Source organism: Melanerpes formicivorus, unplaced genomic scaffold (genome assembly GCF_026170545.1).
Source record: "Melanerpes formicivorus ecotype bairdi unplaced genomic scaffold, bMelFor1.0.p_v2 SCAF_80, whole genome shotgun sequence".
Lineage (NCBI taxonomy): Eukaryota > Metazoa > Chordata > Aves > Piciformes > Picidae > Melanerpes > Melanerpes formicivorus.
This window is the reverse complement of record NW_027142432.1, coordinates 3124833-3136385: the sequence shown is the minus strand read 5'-3', so window position 1 is coordinate 3136385 and position 11553 is coordinate 3124833. Positions and strand designations below refer to the sequence as shown.

Below are 11553 nucleotides of genomic sequence, written 5' to 3'. Positions count from 1 at the left end.
TTGGGTCCGTGGGATACGGGGGAGATATGTGGGGTATGGGGTGGGGGTGGGTCTGTGAGGTCCAGATTTGCTCTGCAAGCTTGGCGCTTGGGGCCTGTGCAGTTTGGGGGGGTGTTGCTGTGATTGTGGGAACCTCTGTGTGGCTGTGGGGGTCTGCGGTGTTGGGGGTAAATCGTGGGGGGGGCTGTGGGGTAGGGCAGAGGTGTGCAGGGTTGGTGAGCGTTGTCTGTGCTGTTCTGGGAGGGGTGTGTGTGGTTGCGGGGCCGCAGGTGGGGTTGAGGTGGGGGGTTGGTGGGGTTCCTTGTGCTGCTGAATCCCCCTGCTGGGGGCAGCTGCAGACTCCCTTTGGTGTGGTGGAAGGTGTCTGTGGGCATGGCAGGGGTTTGGAGCTGTCTGCTCTTTGGGGTCCCTTCCAGCCCAAAGCATTCTCTGAATGCTTCAATTTGGACACTTAGCAGAAGTGCAATGAAGGGAACTTGAAATAAGCAAAGTTGTGGAACTGGCTCTGAGCCTGGGGGCTGGGTCTGAGCCTATTTGCTGGTTCTTAGCTGGTTCTTGCTGGTAGCTGCATCTGAGCTTGGGATCAGTTTCTGCACTTTAGATCTGCTTGTGAGCTGGGGGGCTGGCTGTGAGCTTTGGAAGTGGGTCTGAGTTTGTCTTCTTGAGGTTGGTAGCTGTGTCTGAGCTTGAGATCTGGGTCTGCATTTTGATCTGAGTGAGACTGGGGACTGGGCCTGATCTTGATGGCCTGGTCTGAGCTTTGGAGCTGCTTCTGAACATGGGAGCTGGGTCTGAGCTTGAGAAATGGTTCTGAGCTTATTTGCTGGCTCTAGAGCTTGGGGGCTGGCTCTGAGTTTGGGGGCTGGTCCTGGACTCTTGATCTGGGTCTGAGCTTGGGAGCTGAGTCTTAGATTAGGAGGTGGCTCTGACCTTGGGAGCTGCTTCTGATCTTGGGAAGTGGTTCTGAGCTTATTTGCTACTGGTTCTTGATCATGGTGACTGCATCTGAGCTTTGGAGCTGGTTCTACCCTTTTGATCTGGCTCTGAGATTTGGATGTTCTCAACTTAGTTGCTGGCTCTGAGCATGGGGGCTGGGTGTGAACTTGTGGGCTGGGTGTGAGCTTGACCCTTTCTTTGAATTTAAAATGAGAGAGTTCAGCCAGTTGGAAGTTGAAGCTGAGCTGCTTTTCACTGCAGTGCTTCAGAGTTTGTGATGCTCCAAAGGCAGATCTCAAAGAGCTGCTGCAAGAGTTGAGCTGAAGTGGCACAGTGCCTTGCAGAGGCAAAAGCTTTTCCCTGCCAGTCAGCCATTGGAATCATCTCCCCAGGGCAGTGGTGGATTGCCCTGCAGGGCAGAGTTGGAAGGCTCAGCTTGGCAGGGGGCTGGGCCAGCTCCTTTCCAGGCCAGTGTCAGCTGGCAAGGTTGGAGCAGCTGAGCCTTGGGGTCCCTTGCAGCCTGGCATTGTGTGGCAGCAGAGCTGTGCTGCTGGTTTTGAGGGCACTTGGAAAGCTTCTGGAGCATTTGTGCTGAGTGTGCAAGACATCCCTGAGCCTAGCAACTCCCTCAGCTCTCTTCAGAATGAACTCTGCAGAGCTGGAAGAGCTTTCCAGGAATTTGGCAGAGTTGTGGAGCAGTTTGGAAGGGATTTTGGTTCTCCTCCTCCTTGTCCTCTTCTTTGTCCTCCTCTGCCTCATCTTTTTCCTGCTCTCCCTGGAGGCTGCCCTTAGACTCCTAGAATCCTGGAGTGGTTTGGGTTGTCAGGGAGCTGCAAAGGTGCTGCAGTCCAAGCCCCTCTGCAGTCAGCAGGGACATCCTGCACTAGCTCAGGTTGCCCAGAGCCCTGTCCAGCCTGACCTTGAACATCTGCAGGGCTGGGACCTCAAGCCCCTCCCTGGGCAACCTGTTGCAGTGTTCCAGCAGCCTCCTGGTGCATAACTTGTTCCTCACCTCCAATCTCAATCTGCTCTGCTCTAGTTTGAAGCCATTGCCTCTGGTGCTGTCCCTGCAGCCTTACTGTAGTCCCCTTCAGGTACTAGAAGGTCACTCCTAGGTCTCCACAGAGCCTTCTCTTCTCCTCTCCAGGCTGATCACTCCCAGCTCCCTCAGCCTGTCCTGGTAGCAGAGCTGCTCCAAGCCCCTGATCACTTTTGTGTCCCTCCTCTAGGCCTTCTCCATCAAGTCCCTGTCCTTCCTGTGTTGAGGGTTCCAGAGCTGGCTGCAGTGCTGCTGGTGAAGTCTCATCAGAGCAGAGCCAAGTGCCAGGATGGCCTCTGTCCATCTCTGGCCATGCTGCTTTTGGTGCAGCCCAGGCTGCCCTTGGCCTTGTGGGCTGCAGGCTCCCTCTGTCTGTTCCTGTCCAGCTTCTTGTCCAGCAGCACCCCGCAGTCCTTTTCTGCAGGGCTGCTTCCTATCCCCTCCTCCCCCAGCCTGTCCTGATTGTGAGGATTGTGCCAGGCCAGGGGCAGGACCCTGCCCTTGCTCTTGTTGAAGCTCAGGAGGTTGCCCTGGGCCCCCTCTGCAGCTTGTCCCCTTGAGCTCCTCCAACTTGTTCTGCAGGGTATTGCCTTAGGTTTCAGGAGGCAGAGAGGCTCTCTTTGAGCCTTGTGAAAGGAGTTGATGCCAAGCTGTGCCCAGAGGGTTGGATAGAATTGGGCAGTTTCCATGGCTGTGCTGTTCAGAGCTGCATCCTACAGTGCAAAGCATCCAATCCACAACAATCCATAGTGTGCCTGGGCCACGGGAGCCAAGCAACCTCTCTAGGCCAAAGCTTCCTCCAGAGCTCCACCAAAGCAGGCCAGAACCGCAGGCCCCAAATGCCTTCCCCCTCCCCCATACCTCTCTGCCCCTCCTCCCCCATACCCAAGAGCTGCAGTTACAGATTCTGGTAGGCAGCTCCCAGGTGAGCCAGGCCGCTGCAGGCCGCAGTTGGCAGCACTGCCAAGGCCTCAAAGCTCCTCTGCAGAGAGAGATCCCAGAAGCTGTTCCTGGGAGCAGAGAGGAAGGGCAAAGGAGGTTGGTGATCCTGAGCTGTTCCTTTGTAGAGAGTGGGTGCAGGCCTTGTGGGAATGAACTAAGCTAGATGACACTTTGTGGTGTCCCTCTGGACTCTGCTGTCCCTTCTGGAGGTCTCTGATCTCTGGTGTAAGACATCCCAGTGCCTTACACCGACAACAAGGATCCTCATCCATGCTCTCATCCAGGGGCTTCTGTTGGGCCCTGCTGGCTGTGTAGATCAGCCCTGGTGACGTTGTAGGACCCTGGGGACTCTGAGAGGGCAGCAAGTGAGTGGAGCTGGAGCACTGGATGGAGAGATGGAGGGTGAAGGCTGCAGGGGGTGGGAGGGTTTAGTTCAGCAGCTGTGTGGCTCTGCCTGGCTCCTACCTCCAATGGTGCTGGCAGCAGCTGACCCCAGAGGCTCAAAGTCCCAAACCCTGCCTGGCTCAGGACAGTTCTCTATCCCCTCCTGACATGCAGCACAGCCCAAGCAGGCACTCAGGGCTCCTAGCCACACAGCCCAGCCATCCCCCATGGCAGGAGTCACCTGAGGTCTCACTCCCCTTCCTCTCATCAGCTGCTGCCTGAGGTGTCTGCAGGGTCCCTCCCCAGCCCTCATCTGTAAGCCCCCCTTGGCTTGGTGCTGTTCTTTCAGCCCTCCACCTGATCCCAGCCTTCAGTCTCAGGCCCCTTCCATTCTTGTGCTGCTGCTTCCAGCCCAGTTCCTTAGATGCTTCCTCAGCCACAGCATTTCCCACTCCACCTTTCCAGCTGCAGTGGCAGTGGAGGTGAGGGACACAGCGCCAAAGGACAGCCAAGGCAGCAGGGACATGGATGAGCTGGGACTGAGGGAAGGGCCTGGGAGTGGCCAGGCAGGAATTAGGCCTCATCCCCCCCAAAAAGGGGAGAGGATCCAGGTCCCATGTGGCAAATGAGTGTGCAGGAAATGGCAGAATCTGGCAGCATTTTAGGAGGTGAAAGGAGTGAATTGTGCTGCAGCTCTGCCTGTGTCAGCTGGGAGATGAACAGCAGCCCATGGGCACTGTGCCCTCCCACGAGACCTCATTTTTCTCTTGGGGATGTGGAGTGGCAGCTCCAGGAGATCTGCAAAGAGCAAGCTGAGAGAAATGGTCAGGGAGAGAAGGAAGCCAAACCCTTTCCAGTGAGTCTCTTTGGGCTGCAGGTGTGTGAAGGGTGCTGGAGGTGTGAGGTTTGGGCAGGAGCCAGAGACTCCTCCAGCATCCCAGTGAGGGCTGAAGAGGTTTAGTGAGAAGCTGCCCAAGTCCCTTCCCCCTTTGCTGCATCTGCAGAGAACGTGAAGCTTCCTTTGTGTGTGTCCTGAGGGCTGCTGTGATCTTCCCTTGGGGAGTGGGCAGCAGAGAGGTGTGTGCAGGGCAGAGCTGAGCACAGAGTGTGTGGGGTGGGGGCAGAGCCAGGGAGGAGAGCTGGGTCCAGAGCAAGATCTGCTGGCAAAGGCAGTTGCAGGCAGCAGAGCCCTGGGCAGACAGTGGGAGGAAGCTTTAGGCAAGGCCTGGGAGAGGCTGTGTGGAGGCAGCTGTGTTGTGGTGCTGGCCTGCAGCTGTGTGCTGGGGGCTGTGTGCTGGGCAAGGAGCTGAGTCTGCACTTGTTGAGGCCTGCCATCTTGATCAGCCCTGGCTGTGTGCTGTGGCTGTGCTGCTGGGCTTGGGAGCTGCCCCCAGGAAGGCTGAGCTGTGCTGCCTGGTCCTGGGCAGTGCTGAGCCATCCTTTGCAGGTCAGTGTTCTCCTCTGAGCCCTTTGCTTCTCTCTGTCAGGGGCTGAGTCCTCTCTCCATCATCCCTGCCCCTGTGTGCTGTGGAAAAGCAGAGTTTGCAGATCTGTCCCTTGGAGCAGCCCTGCAGATAAGAAACCCAGAGTGGGGCAACAGCAGGACCCCAGCTCCCAGCATCCCAGAGTCCCAGGGCACCTCCCAGCCTCTTCCACCTCCTCCTGCCCACCACATTTCACCCCTCCAGGGGTTCTGAGGCACATCAGTTGTTGGAGTTTAGTAACTCCCCAGGCTTGTGGGAGTCAGTTGTGTGGAAGGAGATGATGTTAGGGGTTTGGACGTGGTGGTTGGTGGGAGAAGGTTGAAGGTGGTTTGGTCTTCATTGGTCAATGCTGCTGCCTCCATTGCCTGAGCCAGGAGAGATCGGGCCAGGAAACACCCTGCCAATGCCACCAGGCTCGAGGAGAGTGGGACCACTTGTAAGCCCCAGGGAACCTCAGGGCACTGATCACAGGAACCTGGGGTCTCAGCACAGGTATTGGAGGTCTGTGCCCACACTGTGGCAGAAACTGAAGGTTTGAGGTCCCCTCTGCATTCTCTCCTCTAGCTGGGTGTTGGGAGTCAGGGACTGTCATGACCCAGGCAGGATCAGAGGGTTTGAGGTCCTGGGCTCAGGTGCTTCCATCTTCCCTATTGCAGAGTGTAATGGGTTGGGGCAGACCCCCTCCCCACCACGCGCAGAAATAATGACTCAAACAAACAGATTGCAAAGGTGATGGAAAGTTTAAATAGAACAGTGAGTGCGTGCAGGAAAAAAACTAGAAATACAGTGACGAGAGAAAAGAACCCAAAACAGACCCAGAGAAATCCCATCCCTACCTGAGGGTACACCCGAGACCCCCAGGGCTCCTTCTTCCCCCTCCCATTGCTAGGCTAGTCTCAGCTGGCCAGATCTGAGACTGCCCATCCCTCCGTGGCCTTGGGCCTAGCAAGGCCCAAAGCCAGGAGATCTCTCCCCCATGTTACCGACTGACGGAGGAGGAAGAAAAGAGGAAGTGCCAGACCCCGCCGCAAAACTTATAGTGGTGCAAGGGATCATGGTAGGAAATAACCTAATTCCCTGTGTCCACCCACTGGGCTGGACTTCTGGACACAGGAAACACCCCTGTAGGAGAGTGCACCCAGCCCAAACTACGACACAGAGCTGTGACCCCTTCCTGCCACAGCACGGCCTCACAGAAGGACCCAGACAAGAGCTGGGAGGAGAAGCAGCACCCAGAGATCAAGTTGGAGAAGCCAATGTGCAGTCCCAAAGTAGAGGAGGATGGGGAGGAAAAAGAGGACAAGACGGAGGATGATGCTGAGAATGACAACTATGAAGATGAGGATAATGATGATGATGAAGATGACCAGGATGAGGGGGAGGAATGTATGGAGGAGGATGAAGCCAGAGCAGGTCCCTCAGTGTCACCCAAAGAGCTGAATCAGTGCCTTGAGTGTGGGCAGAACTTCCCAGGTAGCTCAGAGCTGGTGAAACACCACTGCCCACAACCTGGCACCCGGCCCTTCGTTTGTGGTGACTGCGGCAAGAGGTTCCGCTGGAACTCTGAGCTCATCAAGCACCGCCGCACCCACACGGGAGAGAAAGCTTTCACCTGTGCTCACTGAGGCCAGAGCTTCACTCTGCGCGGCCATCTCACCCGGCACTACCTCACAAACACTGGAGAGAAGCCCTTCTCTTGTGACAGCTGTGGCAAGCGGTTCAGGCAGCTCTCTACTCTTAGGCGATACCACCTCACCCACACCAGTGAGAAGGCCTTCAACTGCAGGGACTGCGGCAAGAGCTTCAAACAGAGCTCCACTCTCACCATCCATCGCCGTATCCACACTGGAGAGCATCTCTTCCCCTGTGCTGAGTGCGGCAAGGCCTTTACCACGAGTACTCTGTTCATCCAGCACCAACTTATCCACAGTGGTGAGAGGCCGTACAGGTGTACCGACTGCGGCAAGAGCTTCACCTGGAAGGCAGACCTCACGGAGCACCGTCGTGTGCACACTGGCGAGAAGTCTTTCAGCTGTGCTGAGTGTGGCCAGGCCTTCAGCCTTAGGGACACTCTCATTCACCACAACCACACCCACACTGGTGAGATGCCTTACACCTGTGCTGACTGCGGGAGGAGCTTCAGCCGCCAGGGCCATCTCATTGCTCACAGCCGCACCCACACCGGTGAGAAGGCTTTCACCTGTGCTGAGTGTGGCCAGGCCTTCAGACATAGGAGTACTCTCATTCACCACCATCGCACCCACACCAGTGAGAAGCCTTACACCTGTGCTGACTGCGGGAGGAGCTTCAGCCGCAGAGACCATCTCATTTCTCACAGCCGCACCCACACCGGTGAGAAGGTTTTTACTTGTGCTGACTGTGGCAAGAGCTTCAGTCGCAGGGATCATCTCATTGTTCACCACCGCACCCACACTGGTGAGAAACCGTTCACCTGTGATGCCTGTGGGAAGAGCTTTAGCCACAGGGGCATTCTCACTCGCCACCGCCACACCCACACCGGTGAGAAGTCTTTCACTTGTGCTGATTGCGGTAAAAGCTCCACCCAGAAGCGCTCCCTCAGCAAGCACCGCTGCACCCGCACCAGAGAGTAGCCTGCACTGGAGGGGAGGCATAACTCCACCTAGAATCTGTTGGGTAACCGTGACCCCTCTGAGAGGGCCTTTCCAGAACCAAAATCATCCCTTTTTCCTTTGCACTTCTCAGGGACTGGGGACACCAGCAGCAACAAACACTTCCTGCCCTTCTGAACACTAATTATTGCTAATGAGAACAATTACAGTGCTGAGTTGGCACAGCTGGAGCTCCCAGCTCCCAGTGGAGCTGGGCAGGGCTTTGCCAGGGTCTGTCTGGTTCTTCCCCAATGCTTTGTGTCTCCCTGGGGGAAGAAATCCTCTGTCCATTGACCAATTGTCTCAATAAAACCCAAAAGTTACCCAAATCCTGTCTGTTTGCTTTTATTTCAGATATCCCTGCCTCAATGCCTGAATTTTGGGGCATTTGCTCCCAAGGGATGGGGTAGAACTGTGTGCCCAGTTGAGGGAGGGGAAAATGAGTTTCTCAGAGGAGTCTTGAGGGGCATCTCAGAGGCATTCTTCAAGGGCTTTCAGGTGATCTTAGGCGTTTGGGATTTGGATGGTCCTGGGACTGACTTTTGAGATCTTTGGAGGGTGTAGGGGGAAGCTGATGGAGATCTTTGGAAGAACTCAGAAAGCTTCTGTTGGCTTTCCACTCTGGGGCTGGAACAGGTTGAAGGGCTAAGAAGATGTTAAGCTGCCTGTTCCTCCCCAAAACAGAAGGGAGGGAAAAATAACACACACGAATCAAAAACCCCTCTGGGTTGAGATAAGGACTTGAGATAAGATCAAAAGAGTTGAATCGAAAGGAGATCCCATAATGCACACTGACCTGAGGCTGTTTGCAGAAAGAAGCACAGCAGTGAGCAGCAGCAGCCAGGAGTTAAACCCCTGCAGCCCTCCCCCTCAGCAAAGAGCCAGCATTTGAGAGCCAGAACCCAACAGCAGCAACCAGAACAGGAAGCCTCTCATAGTGCAATCTGAACTTCAAGCCCTGTAGTACTTTGCTCCAGCCAGCACTGTCCCTGGGAAGGTGGCATGAGGCAGGATGGTGTGGAGTAATGGCAGCAAACTTTCAGCTTAACCTTTGATATTCCCAAGCCCTCATTCTGTGCCACCTGCACCATGCCCAGCAGCAATCAGCAGCACACCTCAGGCACTGTCCATTCTCACTCCACAGGAGGTTTCTTTGCAGTACCCAGAGAGCTGTTCACTGCAGGTGCTCTGCAGCTCCACTCTGTTCCAGCACAGTCTGGATCAGTCGATGCCCAGTCCAAATGCTGCAAATGCTGGGGCTGTGTTTCCAGCTCTGGGGCAGTCTGAGTCCAGTGACTCCTTCCATGCCTCCAGGCGAAAGGAAATTGTGGCTTGCATCCCAGTACTCAGCTTCCAACACATCCAGGTGTGGGGATCCTCCTGCCACACCAGAAACACAGATGGGTTCCACCCCTCATAGTTTGATGGTGTCAGAGCACTCTGGGCACCTGTATCTACTAAAGCTTTATCCTCTCATGGGTTCAACTTGCCAGGCCATTGGTTCTGTGTGATCCAACAAACCAATTTGTCTCTCCCCTCCATCTGGTTGGAGGCAGAGCCCCTCTAACTTTGCCTTGGGTCCCTTGCATCTCGTGAAGATGCTTTGGGAGTCCTTCAGGAGGACCAGAAGCCATTTCAGCTTCCCTGCTCTTCTTCGGCCATTTCCCAGTGGACACTGAGGCAGCATCTCTGGGGGGACAATTCCCCTGTAAGTCACAGACTCCTGCAGCCAGGACTGGATTGGGTTTTCCCTTCCACTTGGTCACGTCCTCCCCATGGTCACACAAGTAAAGCAGAGGGTGTGCTGTGCTGTGTGCCTCCCAGATTCTCTCCCTTGGACAGGGGAGCAGCTGCTTCTCATGGCTGAAACACAGGACTGTACAGGTGGGGAATAAAAGCTTCTACTGGAGCTGATGGAACTCCTGGGACAGTTCCTTCACAGCTGAGACACAGGCCTGGACAGAGGAGCAGAGATTTCCTTTGCCTTGCTGGGGCCTGCTGCTTGTTTCATCCACTGTTTGTCCTCGGCCATCTTCCAAAGCCAGAGATAAGAACCAAGCCAGCAGCCCAGGCTCTTTCTCTTGTTCCCATGGGGACCCTGATCCCTCCTGGTCCTTTGCAGGATCAGCTGCTTTCCTTGTAGGCTTCTTTTTCCCTACAGGAGTGTTGTAGATGTGCCCTCGGGAATGAGCAGCAAGGATATCAATGAATAGATATATTGGTAGTCTATTGATATACAAACTATGCAGCAGGGGACTTAGTTTCTATTCACAGGTAGCAGTATTGGGTTGGTGGAACCACCTCTGCAGAACGTTTGTGCCTGGGCACTTCAGAGGAACCAAATGAGTTATAGAATTTAGAGTTGAAACTGATTGGAAAAGCAGTGGGGGAGGGGTTGGTCGGTGACCGGCAAACCCTCAACCCAGGACAGTTTCAGCACTACCTGAACCCAAATTCTATAAAGCAAAGGTTTGGCTTCCTCACGAGCTGAGAACCTCATGAAATCTTTCCTTGGTGATGTGTTTAGAGTCCTGACAGCGCAGCACGGCTGTGCCCTCATGAGGAACTAGAGAACGGCGCCAACCGCGTGGCTGTGCCGCAGGGTTGCTGCTTCTCCCAGAGCACAAAGGTCCTGGAGCCTCCCAGGGGAAGCTTCAGAGGCTTTTGCCGCTGGCTCCACGAAGCGCAGCACCTGGCAAAGGTTCCCCGCTCTGGGGGCTGTAGCGCTTCAGGACCGGTGGTGCACAGGGGCTGCCATGGTTTCCTCCCGTGGCGATGGCTCATGCGGCAGTTGACCCCACGCTGCACGGCACTGCCCCCAGCCGGGCAACAGTGGCAATGTGCAGCGAGGCCTTCTGGAGCTGCTTCAAGTCCCGGGCGAGGCGGACCGTAGCGGCACAGAGACGCACGCAGGCATAGGCACGGACACCAGCGTGGGGGGCACTTGTTTACCAAACAACTCCTATTTACCATTTGCCCCAAAGAATACTGCTCCAGTCAGCACCCACTGCTAACACAATAATTAACCAATCAACTGATACTTTGCCAAATAACCATAAGCACACGCTGGAAACAGGGTAAACAAACATGTAGCCTGGGCCTTGTTTGCCATAGGGGTGGAAACATGCCCAGGCAGATTGTTGTCCTGGACTCAGTGGTGCCAAGGTCCACACCCACTGACTGCAGAAGAGAGGGGGGACAAAGGGGGCTTGAGTCACACACACAGAAGCATGTTCTGGTAATATTTGGGGCACAATCCTGGTCATAAGCACCATTCACTATGAGGGGCAGCTGATCCTGGCACAGGCTGCTTCTCTGACACAGCTGCCATGCCTGTGGCACTGTCTGTAGGACCAGAGACCTTCTCTTGCCCCTGAGCCCTCTGCACAGAGATAAGAAGGGCTCGAGAAGCATGGGCCAGGCCCAAGCTCACTGCAGTGATTTCTGTCTCTCAGGAACTCCCAGGCTGACAACAGACTTTTCCCAAACCTTTCCCCAGCTGGAGAGGATTTTGCACTTGCTCAGGGCTGAAATTCCAAAGCACCAGAGGTGGCCACCAGTCTAAGAATTTGCCCCTTCCCTCTCCCACCCCCTGCCACTCCTCAGTATCCAGCATCTGGGCAGATCTCACAGTGGTTTCCTTGGGAGTGTTCTGTATTGCTCTGGATGAAACCAGAGCAAGATGCCCAGCAGTGGACAGCACAGCTCTGAGCCATTGCCCTAAGCTAACAGCACCAGCAGCAGCACAAACAGGACTGCAGCTCATTAGCCCCCTGAAAGCAAATCCATCAACAATGTGAACACACCACAGGGAAGAAAACTTCAGTCAAACTCTGCTGACAAGCCTCAAGCCTTAACTGAATCCTCTTCTCCTCTCTTTTTGTTACCTCAGTCCTGCCAAAATCTGCCCTCATTAAGGCAGCTGCTTTCCTGCCCCATGTTGGGCATCAGAAAAGGAATGTAGTGGGTCCAGCTGACCCAGCAGCTTAACCTCTCTGCCTCCCCCAACACAGAACTGAGGGGAAAAGAACACCACACAAAACCTCTTTGTGTTGATACAGAAACAAATGAGAGAAGAGTTTCCTGAGCAAATCAGATCATCAGAATACAAAAGTACAGTGACCTCAGCCTGTGTGCA

At 55.1% G+C, this 11553-nt stretch overlaps 1 protein-coding gene across 1 annotated transcript in view; it reads left to right on the top strand.

Moving 5' to 3' along the window:
- Positions 1–6173: 6173 nt before the first annotated feature.
- LOC137454451 (zinc finger protein 721-like) overlaps positions 6174–11553 on the top strand; it is a 144583-nt gene continuing 139203 nt past the window's right edge. Inside the window, 1 exon segment of the mRNA XM_068164489.1 lies at positions 6174–7272. Coding sequence (XP_068020590.1) covers positions 6174–7272 — 1099 coding nt within the window.